Source organism: Pygocentrus nattereri, chromosome 3 (genome assembly GCF_015220715.1).
Source record: "Pygocentrus nattereri isolate fPygNat1 chromosome 3, fPygNat1.pri, whole genome shotgun sequence".
Taxonomy (NCBI): Eukaryota; Metazoa; Chordata; class Actinopteri; order Characiformes; family Serrasalmidae; genus Pygocentrus; species Pygocentrus nattereri.
Window position 1 is genome coordinate 7,968,874 of NC_051213.1, and position 18,098 is coordinate 7,986,971.

The window sequence follows — 18,098 nt, forward strand, 5'->3', positions numbered from 1 at the left end:
GTTTTCCTTTTGGCAACTGTGACATTTTCTTTTGTGCTTCCATTCAGATAAGCAGTGTCTCTCAGGACTACCTGACTCTGCAGCAGAAGCTGAATGAGATCATACTGGCCCATCAGATCAGCCCTGGCAGCAATGGCATGTTTATGAAGGGACAGGCCCTCAATGGCTATGCCGGGACCCAACAGCAGCAATCAGGTGAAGACATATAAAAGGCATTTCATATACAGTGCGCTCGATAATTTAAACTTCCTCAATATGAATTCTTGAAAGTATAAGTCAATTCTAAACACCAAGATCCAAACTCACCTCGTCGTCACTGCCATGAAAAGCTCTCTTACTCCAAACGCATTAATATGAAAAGAAGTCAGGCCACAGCTCAGGGACAGACAGCTGACACAGCAGCAAGACTCCGTTTTGCTGCTCTGTCACAGCAAAGTATACCATCAAGTCTGAGCAGCAATGGCTTTTGACATTTGTACTTTTAACCTCACTATCCAAACACACCTTTACACGTCCCTAAAGGAAAAAGCTCTTGGCAGATCTTCTGCTACAAGGCTCTCTTAAAGCAAAGTTAAGGGAACAGGTTTTGCGGGATAAAAGTCTCAATTTAATCCTCACATGAAATGTAGATGAATTCAGCTAAAACATGTTTAGTGTCCAAAGTTTGCTTTGTTAATTTTCCCTTAGTTGCTATGTATGTTATCCCAAGTGGTTGCTAAGGTGTTGCTAGGCCATTGTCATGTAATAACTTAACAATAACTTTTTTGGACATTTGATTCCTATTATCACCCCTGTAAACAGTTCTGAGACCATCTGTTTGGCTCCTTGGTTTGAGTTGTGAAAGTCGCCTGCCTTCACACACATGAACTTGAGTGACACCCCATTCTTAATCCATAGGGTTTAATATGATGTCGGCCCACCCTTTGCAGCTATAACAGCGTCAACTCTTCTAGGAAGGTTTTCCACAAGGGTTAGGAATGTGTTTATAGGAATTTTTGACCGCTCTTCCAGAAGCGCATTTGTGAGGTTGGATGATGTTGGACGAGAAGGCCTGGCTCACAGTCTCCGCTCTAATTCATCCCAAATGTGTACTCTTGGGTTGAGGTCAGGACTCTGTGCAGGCCAGTCAAGTTCTTCCACACCAAACTGGCTCATCCATGTCTTTATGGACCTGCTTTGTGCACTGGTGCGCAGTCATGTTGGAACAGGAAGGGGCCGTCCCCAAACTGTTCCACAAAGTTGGGAGCATGAAATTGTCCAAAATCCATCCATCCATCCATCCATTTTCTAAGCCGCTTCTTCGTCAGGGTCGCGGGGGGGTGCTGGAGCCTATCCCAGCAGTCATCGGGTAGAAGGCAGGATACACCCTGGACAGGTCGCCAGTCCATCTCAGGGCAGACAGACAGACACACACTCACACCCAGGGGCAATTCAGCATATCCAATTGGCCTGACTGCATGTCTTTGGACTGTGGGAGGAAACCGGAGAACCTGGAGGAAACCCACACAGACACGGGGAGAATATGCAAACTCCACACAGAGAGGACCCCGGTCACCCGGTCGGGGAATCGAACCCAGGCACTCCTCCACCACACCACCTGACGAAATTGTCCAAAATCTCTCATCTTAATTGCTATGTATGTTATCCCAAGTGGTTGCTAAGGTGTTGCTAGGCCACTGTCATGTAATAACTTTTACAATAACTTTTTTGGACATTTGATTCCTATTATCACCCCTGTAAACAGTTCTGACCCAATAGATTTTTCAAAAGGTTTTGGAACATTTCACATCAGACCACTCTGAATGACTTCATTTACATACTAACCGTTTTACTGTGTAGAACAGTTTATCATGTGGTGGCACCTTGAGTCAATGTTTATTAGCAATTACCTGTCATCACAAACTACAACTGCTACTATTACAAGTAATAGTAATAATAACAATAACATAATAATAATAATAATAACTATATATGATGTTTATTAAATACTTTAGTTTTCAGTTACATCATGTAAAGCCACATTTACCAATAGAATTTTATGGGACTCCTATTGAAAGCATTGACAGCATTGGCTGCAGAATGTGAGTGAATATATTGTGACTGATTCACAAAGTAGAGAAGTTAATTCTGGCTTCTGAGTGGTTTCCTTTGATTTTTGCATTTATTTGTGAATTTTGCCACTGTATCATGAATGAATCCATGAAGCCAGGCGTTACTATCTATCGGTCTAAATTAGAATAGTCGTTACGTTCTTTCCAGCCAAATTACAGTTTGGGCAGTTATGGGCTGGAGGTTAAGGAACCAGCCATGTGACCAGAAGGTGCAGTGCGATCCCCTGAGCTGACAGTATGTGACTGAGGTGCCCTTGAGCAAGACACCTAACCCCCAACTGCTCCCCAGGCACTGCAGATAGGGCTGCCCACCACTCCGGGCAAGTGTGCTCACTGCCCCCTAGTGTGTGTGTCTTCACTAGTGTGTGTTTGGTGTTCCACTGCACAGACGGGTTAGATTGCAGAGGTGAAATCTCCCTGTTGTGGGACTAATAAGGGTCACTTAATCTTAATGTGTTCTGCCTCAGGTTTTTGTTTGAATAGATTCTCTTGCAACTAGTGCTGCTTTTAACATTTGAAGCATCTGCCTGAGCTCATGTGATTTATGGAATTTATGTTGGGTAACTGGCCACAGTGTCTGGTTACTGAAGCAAAACTACCCATCAGATGCAAATATTTATCCAGAGAAAACTGAAAAAATGGACCAGATTTAAGGATAAAATTGTACATATGAAGCTACCACATCCAGCCCATGGGCTGCTACTTTGACCACCCTGCTTTATTGTTTGCCCGCACATTGTAACACCCCTTTGCTGTTCTTGTGTTGGTTTTAGAAACCGAAGCTGTAGCAGGCAGCGAGTCTTCATTCTGCTCAGTCGTAGCTGTTTGCCTGCGTGGAGATTTTATCGGTGAATGAAGTTCTCTTTTTTCTAGTGCTGCCTGATCGTATCAAACACAGGAGATGTCAAGTGCCAAAACAGGAAAGACGCTTCTCGACAAGACGTGTCATCAGAAAATTCCCTCCGCTGCGCAGATCTATTGTTCATTTGATTTCTTCAGATGATACATGTAATTGCTTTACGAGGGCAGGGGTGGTGGGGTGGGGGGGGTTGGGGGGTGGTGGGCGAGGGGGGCTAAGATCTGTATGTGCTCTTCAGTCTTGTCCACTCTGGAGGTGCAGAATCTATTATCACAGACTCGACTTGGTGTGTAGGGGAAGCTCGGTTATTTTGTCAGGCGTGATTCCTGTTGTTTTGTTGTGATTCACTGCCTGTGGTGATTCTTTAATGTCTCTGAAACTCAGTTTCAGAACTTTCCTTGAAGCAAATCTCAGTGCTCTTCCATTAATGTCATATGCTGGTGTAAAAGTTGTTAGCAACACACAAGTAATTACGGCCTACACAGTAGCCTGCAGTAAAGTGCTACTTGTTTAGTGCTTTATACAATAGAACTTGTTCCAAAGCAGCTTTCCAGAGACCTAATGATCAAATCATGGGCGACAGTGGCATGAAAAACTGCAGATAAAACACTCAGAGGAACCAAGACTCGAAATGGAAAACGTCCTATGAGCATGAGGCAAAACACTCAGAGGAAGCAAGACCCAAAATGGAAAACCTCCATGAGAATGAGGTAAAACGCTCAGAGGAACCAAGACTCAACTTCCTACGAGCATGAGGTAAAACACTCAGAGGAACCAAGACTCAAAATGGAAAATTTCCATGAGAATGAGGTAAAACGCTCAGAGGAACCAAGACTCAAAATGGAAAACGTCCTACGAGCATGAGGTAAAATGCTCAGAGGAACCAAAGAGCACGAGATAGATGAACCAAGAGTCAAAAGGGAAAACATGAGGAAGGGACAATGAGAGGAACCAAAACTCAAAAAACAACTCCCAAAGAACATGAGGACGAACCAGGTAGAGGAACCAAGACACACACATAAAAGTGATTTAGGAGCCTGATGAAGGAACACCAAGAGGAACACATGCAGGATGTTAAATATGAGAACATGATAGGTGAGATTAAAATGTGTGGAAACTTCAAGATTGTTTTGCTTAAGGACTAAACGTTCAATATGTACGGATCTAAACTGCAACTGTGATTCTTTTCTTCAAATGAGAATTGACCGTTAATTTGTTACAGCTGTGAGATGCTCTATTGAAAGTTCCAGCCTAATGATAATAAAACTAAACAATCATAATCAAACTTTATTGTTGCTGTCTCTGAGTCGCAGGAAAGCCAAGTGGCCTTTTGAATGCCAATCACATTTCCCTTTTACAAAAGGTCATTAAATGCTAATCGTGTTTCATGAGAAAGTGCTCCTGCAATTACGTCAAGCGTTAATACGAGAGCCTTAAATTGGCTTCATTCCTCCGAGCAACGGAGAATTACTGATGACCTTTTGAGGGGCATGTTCAATAAATATGACAAACTTCCCCCCTCTGCGTCTGCTAAAGCCGGGTAGGCGTTGATTAATTGGCTTCATGGTGGACTTTGGCTGAGCAGAAAGATCTGAGCTTCAGGTACCAAATACTGTGACAGATGAAGGATCACATTCGTACCTTATAGGCATGATCTCAATAATCTTAGAGTAAATAGGATTTCGCAAGAGATATGTAAATGACACTGTCTCTCTCTCTCTCTCTCTCTCTCTCCCTCTCTCTCTCTCTCTCTCTCTCTCTCTCTCTCTCTCTCTCTCTCTCCCTCTCTCTCTCTCTCTCTCTCTCTCTCTTTCTATCTCGCTCTTTCTTTCTATCTCTCCCTCTCTCTCTCTCTCTCTCTCTCTTTCTCTCTCACTCTCTCTCTCTCTCTCTCTTTCTCTCTTTCTCTTTCTGTCTCGCTCTTTCTTTCTATCTCTCCCTCTCTCTCACTCTCTCCCTCTCTCTCTCTCTCACTCTCTCTCCCTCTCTCTCTCTCTCTCTCTCTCTCTTTCTCTTTCTATCTCGCTCTTTCTTTCTATCTCTCCCTCTCTCTCACTCTCTCCCTCTCTCTCTCACTCTCTCTCTCACTCTCTCCCTCTCTCTCTCTCTCACTCTCTCTCTCCCTCTCTCTCTCTCTCTCTCTCTCTCTTTCTCTTTCTATCTCGCTCTTTCTTTCTATCTCTCCCTCTCTCTCACTCTCTCCCTCTCTCTCTCTCACTCTCTCTCTCCCTCTCTCTCTCTCTCTCTTTCTCTTTCTATCTCGCTCTTTCTTTCTATCTCTCCCTCTCTCTCACTCTCTCCCTCTCTCTCTCTCTCTCACTCTCTCTCTCCCTCTCTCTCTCTCTCTCTCTCACTCTCTCTCTCCCTCTCTCTTTCTCTCTTTTGATCTCACTCTTTCTTTCTATCTCTCCCTCTCTCTCCCTTTCTCTCTCTCTCTTTCTCTCTTTCTATCTCGCTCTTTCTCTCTATCTCTCCCTCTCTCTCTCTCTCTGTCTCCCTCTCTTTCTATTTCTTCCTCTCTCTTTCTTTCTATCTCTATATCTCTTTAGCTCTCACTCTCAAACTTGTTTGTAAAGTTGTTAGTGACCCTGCCAGCTGATGACCCAAGCTGATGATAGCTGACAATGTAAAACTTTCTTAACATTTATTGACAGCAAAAAAAAATGTATATATATAAAATAGGGGTTGGGAGGGGCGAGGCTATCAGAGATAAGCATTTGAGAGTAAATATAATGTGCACACACTCATCTAACCATATAAATACACTCAAAAACAGACACTCGCCCTCACACTGCTCTGTAAACAGTGCTCAGTGTATGTCGTGACCGGCCAGCAAGTTCTGATTGATCGCTGTTGGAAAATCATGAAATGTGCTGCCGCAGGGTTAAACTGTACTGACAGTGTGGCTCGATAAGGGCAACAGGGTCAGGCTTTCACTCACATTGTTCTTGTGCTCTAATTCAAAGATCTGCCTTCCTTTTCAGCCACATTGAGCTCTGACCCCAATAGACCTACCGCACAGGAATGTGAGGTAGCAGTGTTTCCCTGCAGAGGCTCTGCTTTCAGTCTCTTTCTGGGAGATTTGACAGTATTGCTCCATCTATTTGCTAAAACTGTGGGAAACACAGTTACCGATTCTGATGTCATGGACTAAAATCAATAAAAGCATGAACCGTGGCTGGACCTGTTTTTTTAATGTGGACCAAATAACCTTCACTAGTTTATCATTATACAAACTCCACTGTAGGTCTACTAGGTCTACCTGTATCATAGTAGATACATTAAGAACTTGATCTCCGCTTCTTTATGATACACTGGGTTTGTACTGCACTGAACCAATTGGGCCACTTGCTATAAGCAGCATCACATTATCATGGCATTCTAGGGACAGAATAAAGGAGGAATGCATGTCGTCTTAATGGCAACAGGCTACAGTGAAACATGGCTATGAAACAAAAGCACAAATATATTAAATGATAACCAGTCTTTTCTATCTTAGAGTAATCCAGATAAATTTGTTCATGCATTTATTACAAGCAGAGTTCATTATCATACCGATCCTCTTACTGAAAGGCATCAGCAGCATCCGAACAACAACAAAAAAGGTGCCTTTGGAAACTGCACTGGCTGCCTGTGTCTTTCAGGATAGCGTTTCAACTTCTGCTTCTAGTTTTTAAGGCTTTAAGTTTATGTTCCAACACACGATCTTAGATCTGCACATACGGATCTTCTGCAAACACCTTCAGAAAATACATAAAAACGCAGAGAGACTCTGTTATTCTACACTGTAGAACTAAATTCTACCTTTTATTAGAGTCAAACTCAGTGCACACTTTTAAGAAATTCTAAATTAAAATTCTACCTCTCTTCTTGGTTTTTATCTTTTTAATTTGATCTGTATTATTGCCTAATATTAATTTAACAATAATTATAGTTTCTTCTATTACTGTTAAACTTTATGTAAAGCATTTTGAGTTACCACTGGTATGAAATGTACTCTAAAATTGAAATAATAATAATAATAATAAAAACAGTAATAATGAACCACAATAACAATAATAATAATATTTATAATAATAATAATAATGATGATGATGATGATGATGATTATTATTATTATTATTATGTACATTCTTTAAAAATCAAGCGTATATTAGACTTGTCTTAGCACAACAAATTTTCATTCTGACACCCAAGTGTAGTATCACAGTGCTCTCCACCAAAACAATACTATGGCATAAAAACAGATAAAAGCGCAGAGTTTATTGGATAGAACACATTAAAGTATTCAAGTTGTTAGAATCCAACATCAAAGTTATGTTTAAATTTATTTAAAAGGCCCCGTGTTACATTTTTCTTGTATTTTTCCTGAAGATCACTTACAGTTACACTTACATGAAGAACTGTAGTCATTGAAGAGCTTCATTCCCAAATGATAGTGACATTTAATGGAAAACACATTAATTTAATACCACCTTAAAAAGGGTCATCATAACATAACATTGCTATTTTTTTGCGTGTGTAAAGTTCACTCTGACCAACATGTTTTGCATATCATGAAAAAGTGGTCCATAATGTGTTTAGCAAAGAACCCCTTTAATTCATCTTTACATGGCCATTTTGCCACCTCACTTCGTCTCGAAAATGTTGTTACCATGCCTTTTAGACTGATATATGCCTGTGAGCCCTTTTCTGATTGGCTGTCCTGTACGGAAACACTGCATACAACTTTAGTGTCAGTGGGTGGGGCTAAACTGTAAACTGGAGTGAGCAAGAAAAACTGGCCGCTTCATTTCCGTGTAAGGACTGGAAACAGTGTTAAACTAATTTTAGACCCAACATTAAACCGGTTTTAAACAGTAAACATTAAACACCTTTTGAATAAATAATCTAACGTGTTGAAAGTTAGAAAATTGAAATTTTAACGTCGCATTGTTGTAGCATTCTGGAAGTATTTAACGTTTGGTATTTTATACATCTCTTGTTTATATGGGGCAAAGTAAGCATTGTACACCGATCAGGCACAACATCATGACCACCACCTTGTTTCTACGCTTACTGTCCATTTTATCAGCTCCACTTACTCTATAGGTTCACTTTGTAGTTCTACAATGACAGACTTCTGTGCCTGATCCACTCGTACCAGTGCAACACACAATAACACACCACCAGTGTGTCAGTGTTACTGCAGTGCTGAGAATGATCCACCACCCAAATAGTACCTGCTCTGTGGTGGTCCTCTGGGGGTCCTGACCACTGAAGAACAGGGTAACAGAGTATCAGAGAAACAGATGGACTACAGTCTGTAACTGTAGAACTACAGAGTGCAGCTATACAGTAAGTGGAGCTGATAAACTGGACAGTGAGCGTAGAAACAAGGAGGTGGTCAGGATGTCATGGTGGGGCTGAGTGGGGGGGTTGCACTGTTGCCTGACATCACCTATCAAAACTATGTTCCACGTACCGTAAATAAAAGTGTTATTACAGCATTTCCAGTCTAAGACGCCTGTTTTGTCTCTGCTCCTCACAGTCGATCCAAAGCAGACACGGACGCCCCGCCGAACCCAGAAACCAAAGACGCTCAACACGCCAGAGGACGCCACTTACTACAACCTCATCCACGTGAGCTCACGCTTTGTCACGACTGTTCACAGGAAAGCTTCTCTTCTGCTTCCTGTGTGTTCAGCTTACGACTCACACTGGTTCACCTTTATATTTCCACAGCGGTCAGTCCAGGACGACAAGAAGAGGCCGCGGAAGCAGAGGTAAATGTGTCTCGGAGCTCTTCTCCGCTGTCTGTGTGCTGTTTTATAAGCAGAGGTTATGCCTGGGTCTGTTAATAATGGGGGCAGTCGTGGGTTGGAGGTCAGGGAACCAGCCCTGTGACCAGATGGTTGCCGGTTTGATCCCCTCGGCTGACGGTCTATGACTGAAGTGCCCTTGAGCAAGACACCTAACCCCCAATTGCTCCCCGGGCGCCGTGGATAGGGCTGCCCACCGCTCTGGGCAAGTGTGCTCACTGCCCCCTAGTGTGCGTGTTCACTAGTGTGCATGTATGTGGGTGTTTCACTGCATGGATGGAGGTCTAATTTCACGGTGTGTAAACACAGTGACCAATAGTTGTTCATTCTAAAGTCTAATAAGGAAGGATCGCTGCCAGAACCTGGGCCAGAGTTGAACCTCCTGAAACACAGCACAGTTTCACTGGCTCAACAAACTCCAATTATAAAGTCACTGTAAAAGTCTATATTGATTAAACATCTCATCGCAGTTATTTTCCACAGTTGTTCGCTTTCACGTTCGTACGTTTACATCACCGCTGGCTGGCGATCGCAGAAGGGAGGCGGACAGTTAACGCTGGGCTGGGAGGGCAAACATCACATCTGTATTTAGTTCCCAATGGTTGTAGGACACATTTGTGCAATGCATGCTGGGTATTGCAGTGAGACAGTGTGAGTTATGTTCAAGTTGCAAGGGATAAAATTAAAATGCATTTAAAACAAATTGCAGTTTTTGCTGCCCAGCAGCTTTTCTCCATCAAGCTGACATTTACTGATAAAAACTCTTTATTCAGTGACATCATTCCTTGCAAATAAATGCTGAGGTTTAACCTTAAAAATGTTCTATTTGGATTGTTTTCATCTCTAATTTCATGCATGTCACAACTTGTATAGCTTTGGCTACTCTGGTATCCCCATAACCTACTGATATGGAAATTGGTTATTATTATTATTATTATTGTTATTATTATCATTATATCTGAACGGTTGTGTAAGAGATCGTGTTTCACTGCCATACAGAGCTGTCTGAGCACCTTCCTTTTAGAGTAATCTTTTCCGGACATTTTTCTCAGTAAGAGCTGAAAAGTGGCAGCGTTCCTTTTTAAATGCTCTTCTCCTCGTCAGTCCAGCTCCACCTCGCCGCCATGCTACTTGGTTGCTATAAGAGGCATATAGAGGAAATCTGTCACTTTATCACATTAAATGCATGAGTAAATGTATTATTTCTCCCCCAAAAAAGCTTCCAAAGTAAGCTTTCACAACATTTCAGATATCACAACGTTTTTATGTGTAACAGACAAGGTTGACGATGTTCATAAAATCCTGCTGACCATTTCAATTCCCACAGCCTACATCGGCAAACTGTTCACAGTGTTACAACTTTTTCCACAAAAAGGTCCCTTTGGTTGAAATTGTTGCTATAGACACACAAACTGACACCATCTGACACTTAAAAAATGACCATATGTGACCGTTTTAGTCCAAACCACCATCTGTAATTGTAGCTCTAATACAGCATCCAATGATTCAGTGATTTGCGAGAGGCTCATTTTCAAACTGCGCACTTCTCTGATGTCAGTATTGTGAAGGCTGATATTGCGATTCTATGAACAGTAATGTATGCGGTTGGGGATGGACAGCAGCAGTTTGCATGCATAATAAAAAGCGAGAAGGACGACAAGAAATCCAGTTCTGTGCCTGACAGAGGGGAAAGACAAAAAGCAAAGCGAGAAGGCAGAAGGGAAAGACAGATAGAAAGAGGTAGAGAAACAGATGTGTTGTGGCTCTGGTGAAAAAAGACGACCTCCAGCGTCGCTCACAGCGCTCGTGAGAGAGGCTGAGGAAAGATAGAAATTTAGAGAACAAACAGGCTCCTATCTCAACCTGAGCATCATCATATAGCATCTTTGGCAGTAGTGAGAGAGAAAGAAGGAGAAGCCGCTGGATTGGAAGCTGTAACGGTGCTTCAGTGGAGCCGAATGATATAAGGCTGAGGCCTTGAGCACTGGGGTTCAGCAGCCGCATAGATCGCTGTTACATAACTCTTCCGCTAAAGTCCTGAGACTGAGAGGAAACCACTGGAAAAACAATTCCAATTTGAGTCCATCACTGCCAGTGAATCAGCTCCAAGACCTCCAAGCATAAAGAACTGGGCCAGTTAGCCGTGAATGCTACTCACCACTGTGTAATGAGCCCTAGTTCATTTCTCACTCTGCAGCCATGATAAGCTTCATGTGTGTCCTGGACAGTGACCCCCCCCTGCTAACAGCTAACACGGTTAGCTCTGAGGCGCAGTCAGCATGCCTTTTATATAGTGTCACTGCAAGCAGGAAAAAGGGTGACTGGCATTTCAAGTGTTTACACTGCATAAAGGAAAAGTGAAGGCTTGATCTGGCAGATCTCGTAATAACTGCAGTGTCTTCTCTCTCTGGTTACCAGCCCTAAGAAACTGTTGGACATTGATGACCAGTACTATCAGGGTTTGAGCAGTAGTAAATCCACAAGTTGCCTGCCCAGCGAAACGCAGTCGTCCAGTGAGATGAACGCCCCAGCAGAAAGGAGACAGTCCACCGAGAGACCTCTGTCTGACGTCCCAAAATCTGACACCCCGAAACCTCCGAAAGAGAACAGGTAAGTGCACTGAAACTTCAAAGGATGAAACTCTTATAGGTCCACTGTTTGTTGTGCAATTACAGACTGTAGTTCATCCAAGGTCATGCACAATTTGTCGGCTGCCCTCTAATCCTTAGACCTCTGTAGGTGTGCATCGTTCTGTAGTCCCATATTAGAAACTCTGGGTCAGTTTTCTCTGTGAGAAATCATAATCATAATGTCCCAAACCCTGTAATTTTTGTCCTGTGTACACTTTCTCCCCTGAAGTGTCCCTGAATTCTCGGGATTATGAGGTTATTTACCAGCCAAAATATGAATAATGCTACATCCTACAAACAGACTGACACTTCTGCACACTGAAATGACGTTATATTAAATACGTCTACCATTAAACTATAACAATATTGTATAGCAACATAAGCTGCTTGAACTGTAGCCTAAAACTGCACTATTTAAGTTTTGGGGATTTGGAGACCTCTCTGGTGGAAATGCGTAATTGCATGCAACATATGCAGGAACGTTTAGTTAACATGGATTATGCTTCGTACCCCATCCCCGAGTGGATGAATTTGATGTTTGCAAGTGTGTTAAATTCAAGGCGAGGCGAGGCAAGTGTATATGTATAGCACCCTTCATACACCGCAGCAATTCAAAGTGCTTCACACAAACACAGAAAAATAAAAGCATTCATTAAAATAGTCAAAAAAAGTTCAAATTAAAAGGCATTGCGCAGGTAAAAGACAAACAAATAGAAAACAAAATAATGCATTAAAAGGAAGAAAATGTAGTCCTGTTAATAAATTTGTGTTATTCATATTTTGGGTTTGAGACCTAAACATCGAACCGGACCTTCTTTTTGAGCCTGTGACACTAATAAGTAAAGATATATGACAAGGTACGAAAACTCCCACGGAATCTGACCCTGACGTTTAAATTATTATTTCAGGCTTTACCATGTAACTCGCAGCAGTGCACACACACATTTCATTCTATTTTATTTTAGTTATTTTAGCATGTTCTAGATTAATAATGATAATCATCATCGTAATAATTTTATTTACATAGCATTTTCATGCCGGTGGCAGCTCAAAGTGTTTTACAGACAGGTGATAAAACGTAGTTCTAGATAACACCATGACTGTGAAGTGCTGGAAGTGAGTGTATGTACAGACTGCAATGTATTGCACCCTAATCAAGAAGTACTAACTCTAATATCATGCATACAGAATATTATTTAGACAGCCAGTGAGGAGCTTTTGGATCAAACATTAATTCACGAATGCTGATCAGATGGAATACGTTGGTGTTCGGTTTTGGCATTGAAGTAGATGAATTGTATTGAAGCAATTTGGTCGATACTATAAAATCATTGAATGTCAATGCCCAGCCCTACTGCTAGGTTGAGAGTAGTGTTACAGAAGAGACTAGTGCGCTTCACCCCTAAAGCTGGGCCTACACTACACAATTATTGCCCAATTTTAAGCCTGATTTGTCCCTTGTGACAAGTTTTCACAAACTGAAACGATTTTCCAGGTCGGGAGCTCAATCGGAATTAACTGACGGCACGGATGATCTTGTAGTCTACGATCGAGCTCTGAAGTGATTGGAGACCCTCCGATATTATCAAATATGTCTGATATTTACAACTCAAAGCGTTCACAAGTCCAGCAGTATCAGAAGGTCAGAGATTTCCTCAATGAGTGATTCAATCAGCCAATCAGAGAGCTGGAAAGAGGCAGATATCATGTTTATAATGTTTAAATCCAGACGTCAAGGCACGCTCTTTACAATTACAGCTCAGCTGCCAGTCTATAGTGAAACATTTCTCCAGCTTTCACTGTATCAGGTCTGTAAACTGTACACAGGTCCAGTAAGTGTAGCTTTATTTGTGTCATGTGATTTGTGGCATGTGATTTCTGAGGAGATCTGGGATTTTAAGTTCTTATTCGTAGCCAAATCTCATTGTAGGTGTTGTACTCCTCCTCAGCCTTGTCCTCTGGTCTGAGCGCCCTCACAGCAAAAAGACAAGCTATTCAAACTGACGACAACCTGACGTTAACTTTATGCTGCTCTCCGTTTTAGAAATCTTATGACTTTAAAAGTCATGTAGTGTACACCTAGCTTTAATGTGGTCAAGAACCACCCGCTTTTACATTTGACTGACATGCAGAATGACTGACCACAGGCCGGTGTTTTAATGTCACAAATAACGTTCATGAATAACTCTGAGATGTCATGCCCTGTGCTTTGCAGACGTTTTCAGTCCAGCGAATATAGCCTGTTCAGTCATGGCACTCAGAGCAACCCTCTTATAGCGAAGGCTTCACATGAGACTGATGAATCCTGCTGCTCAGACGTTCATGAACACATCCGACCAATAGCCATCAGAATGGAACAGGCAGTTGCAATAGTTCCAACCAGCTTAGAGCACAAAAGATATCAGACGCTCAGTTTACGTGTGGGCGGAGCACCTGAGGCTGGGACTAGGTTGAGAGTGGTCCACCCCCAAATACATCCACCCAAGATCGACAGATCTAACTGTACACCAGCAAGGTGGAGCTACAATGTGGTGGTTTCTAATAAAGTCAGAGTTGAATATGTGTTAATATATAAAATGCTTAGACAGCGGTGTTGTACTTGTGCTCACACACACACACACACACACACACACACACACACACACACACACACACACACACACACACACACACACACACACACACAGTCTCTTTTCTATCTGCTTGTCCTCTGCTCACGTTCTGCTTACCAAGTTGAGCTTTATCTGCTCTGCTCTATCCGCAGGCACTCTTTTCCCAGAATGCCCTCTACAGAGAGTCAAAGTGAGGACAACCCTTACGACTACAGGAAACTTCTGAGGAAGACCTCCCAAAGAAGAAGGCTTATCAAACAGTACTAGCATCTCTGCCCACACGCTTGTTGCCAGCTGGTGTTCTGGGCTACATATTTTGTAAATATTAATAGTAGTGATACAGTGGCTACCTGACGAGCCACACTGTGCGTCCTCCTTATGAACCTTTTTCAGAGGTTATTAAAGGAAGACTTCAGCCGGAACGCTGACATGGCTCACAACGAATGAAAGCTGGTGTCAGGCAGTTCGGATGAATGTGCATAATGCTAACTGGGACGAGCTTTTATGCATCGTTAGTGTAGATTTAGGGTTGGGATTTTCCTTTAACTCTCATTATCAGCCCATGCATCTCAGAATAAAGATGCTGTTCATGGTATCTTACGTGTCTAAATAACTTTTATAGTTGTGATGACCTTCAGTCTGGGCCCGTTCAGAGTTAGTCACGCGGGGCTAGATTGGATTTCATAATGAGAAAACACATCTGGAGACAACTTGCTATGCTGGGTCGGGAGTCAAAGCTCGGAATTGTGTCATTTTGGAATTGCGTAATTGGACCTTACGCAGTCAAGCCATAAGATAGAGGCCTCCATGAAAGCGAGTCTGGTTAGCTGACCGTAGTCATATGAGTGATGGCATTCATGACCTTCTCAAAACAAAAAATTATGGCCAGTATTATAGTTTAACTAATACTACTAATAATAATCATTTAAGTTTAAGTTGTTTTTAGGTCAAAGGTGGGAAACTGAGCTACCAGCCTTAGTCAAACATGGCATTAAACCTTTGGGGCTATATTGAAACATGGGTACATCCCACCCACAGATTCTTCTAGTAGACACTCTTTTAACATCTGGAATATAATCGATAACACAAGCAGAACCAACTGGTTAGCGAAATGCTGGTTAACGTCCCTGCTCAAAAAAGACCATTAGAGCCATTAGGATTAAAACCAGATGGGAATTGGCTTAAGGTTGCCGTTAGAGATCACTCATTTCCTGTAGCACACCTTTAGATTGCATTAGGAGACCATCGAATGCATCTGGAATCAGTCCCAGAACACCTTTATTACCATTAAAATCCTGATGCAACCCATCAGGAAACACAAAATACCATTACTGTCTATTTTGCACAACTAAGAACCAACAGAAAATGGGTTCTATGATTTTTGTCAGCAGGGTTTTTCCCTTGTAAGAGGTAATGTTCATTTTCACCACTTCTAATATGTTTCTGCACAAGCAACTCACATCTACCTGCTTAACTGGAGTTTTGGGAAGACTTTTAAGCCGCGCATGTCTTTGTTCACCAAAGTATAAAGAGTTTAATATAGATATAAATCCGTTTACACTCCAGTTGTGGACCTAAATGTGGTTTTCCCAGGGGAAAAGTTCATGTTGGTACCTTTTCATAATGTAATGCTTTGAAATGGAAGAAGACGGTTAAAAGCCTCAGGTTGGCCCTTCAAAAATGTAACTGCAGTGGAATAGAGTACAGTTATGTTCCTTGAAGGTACCACCCCAGTGACAATCCAGTACCTTGTTTCTGAGTGTGTGCATATGTGGACTAACTACAGGCTTCTTGTGCATCCATTTTCTAAGCCACTTCTCCCTCAGGGAGAGGGAGAAGCAGGGGTGTGGGGGGTGGGGGTGCTGGAGCCTATCCCAGCGGTCATCTGGCAGAAGGCAGGATACAACCTGGACAGGTCGCCAGTCCATCACAGGGCAGACAGGCACTCACACACCTTGGCCTGACTGCATGTCTTTGGACTGAGGGAGGAAACTGGAGAAAACCCACACAGACACAGGGAGAACATGCAAACTCCACACAGAGAGCCGGTCACCCGGCCGGGGAATCGAACCCAGGCCCGTCTCGCTGTGAGGCGACAGCGCTACCCACCATGCCACCCTTCTTGTCCATTGGACACAAATGCATCATCTTTGAGCTCCACCAGAAATCATTTGAGAAATTTCATATGCAGTTTTTTTCCCCACCCTAAGAAGACTGTGTTCCCGCCCACATTTGGGCTGAAATTTGTCATGGTTGCCCCAGACAACACCTAAAAGACTAAGGCCCAATCCCATTTCTTCTTTTTACCCCTACTACTCGTCTTTTAGTGTCACCCTACTGTCATAGTTGCCTTATGAAATGAGACCCTCAAATTAAAAAAGAAATAAAAAATATCACTTCATTAACAGCTGCTATCGCTGCTCTGTATGCGACCCTGCCCGCCTGCAGTGGCAGCAGAGGAGGGTAAAGTTCAGCTCCTCACTGCTGGGCTTTAGTTACATTTAGGGCATCATACGCCTTCAAAGAGGGGGGCAATTATTTATTCTATAATTATTTATTATTGTCCACTCCTAATTTCTTTGGTGATACGAAGCTGAAGTCAGATATTCACCAGCTTCCCGTTTGAATTTTCCCATTCCACCTTAAATGGTGCAGCAATTACATTCTGATGCTTCAGGCGTCAGAACTGCTGGACTATTTAAGGTGGAACGAGATAGTTAGCTAACAAGCTACTGAGATGTTGGCGTGCTTCTAGTGGTTTTTATGCCTGTTATGAAGAAAAGGACCACAGTGCATTGAAACTGCATTAAACTAAGAGATTACAGTGGTTATCATATTTTTAACGGTGAAAATTCTCACGTTTGTGGGTTTCTTCGGGTTGCTTGTGCAGCCTTCTTGCGTTTTTTTTTCCCTCATAAGACTTTGGAGTCTGCCTCTGAAAAACCTCCGTTTGAAGGGTCATGTAGCCCTAACACTTCACCCTACCCCTCTATCTCAACAACAATCGGGACACCCTACCCCTGGCCGTGAACGTGCAAAACAGGGCTAAGTGGTAGGGGCGAGGGGTGAAATGGGACTGGGCCTAATTCAGAGTCACCAGCTCTGGCAGAGCTGGCGTTACATTGTAGTTTTGTCTGCATACAAAACTGCTCTCTAGGTTTAAATAAGAGGAGAGGGACGATCTGAATCAAGTTGAATGGAGAGGAGGGTCTTAATAAGCACCATCTCTTACAGTTATATAACTACTGAACTACATATGAACTAATATAGATTATAACCAGTGGCTCCACCGGCACGAAGCCAGCTGGACTCTACTGTGCTAATTGATTTGTGTGTATCCTTCCCTCTACATGATGTGCTGTGTCATCCTCTGCAGCTCTGTGACAGTTCAGTTACTGTGTTGAGCGATTTGTGCTTTGTTTTCATGTGGGTTCTGCTTTTGAAGGCGCTTCTCAGTTTACTTCAAATTTTTCACACTGTACAAATGTTTACAAACCAGGGCAAAAAAAAAATCTGAATTCTAAGTGTAAATATACCATAAGACGTCCTGTAACTGGATGCTATTTGGAAACTGACCCATGCTGTATATATTGTCCAGTGTTACTAATGCTGGAGTGTATTTCTGTCTTTTGAAGATAAATATTTGAATGCTTCATCATTTGTGTGCTTCAAATGAATCGCGTCTGTTTTTGTTGCTCTGACTGGGCCGTCCTTGTTTGTCTTGGAGCGCCTAATTCATCGTGGCTCTAATTTGCTGGTCTGTGGTTATTACTGCGGTGGCAAGCCAGGCTTTGTTATTTTGAGGATATGCTAAAGCTGGCATTGCAGTTTAAAGGGGAATTCCACAGATTAATATGAATTTCTTTGTCAGTTCATTGGCGGAGATGTGAACAAAGCCATTCAGAGTGGTTTGGTGTGAAGTGCTTTGTTCTAGAGAAACTTGCCAAGTCAGAATTGATCATAATGGTGGTGATAGGAACCAGACGTCTGAAGAGTTTGATGCCTCTAAAAGCTCCCAGGAAATGAGCTTTTAGAGGGATTAAACATGAAATGGATGCAAATACACGGTCTGGTGATGGTTTTAA

At 42.4% G+C, this 18,098-nt stretch overlaps 1 protein-coding gene across 6 annotated transcripts in view; it reads left to right on the forward strand.

Moving 5' to 3' along the window:
* myo3a (myosin IIIA) overlaps window positions 1-15,858 on the forward strand; it is a 169,642-nt gene extending 153,784 nt beyond the window's left edge. For all 6 annotated transcript variants that reach the window (XM_037536677.1, XM_037536673.1, XM_017705496.2 and 3 more), the window contains 5 exons: window positions 48-195; window positions 8,501-8,592; window positions 8,695-8,735; window positions 11,190-11,381; window positions 14,166-15,858. In XM_037536677.1, coding sequence (XP_037392574.1) covers window positions 48-195; window positions 8,501-8,592; window positions 8,695-8,735; window positions 11,190-11,381; window positions 14,166-14,280 — 588 coding nt within the window. In that variant the 3' untranslated portion in view covers window positions 14,281-15,858. The remainder of the gene's footprint in view (window positions 1-47; window positions 196-8,500; window positions 8,593-8,694; window positions 8,736-11,189; window positions 11,382-14,165) is intronic.
* The last annotated feature ends 2,240 nt before the right edge of the window (window positions 15,859-18,098 follow it).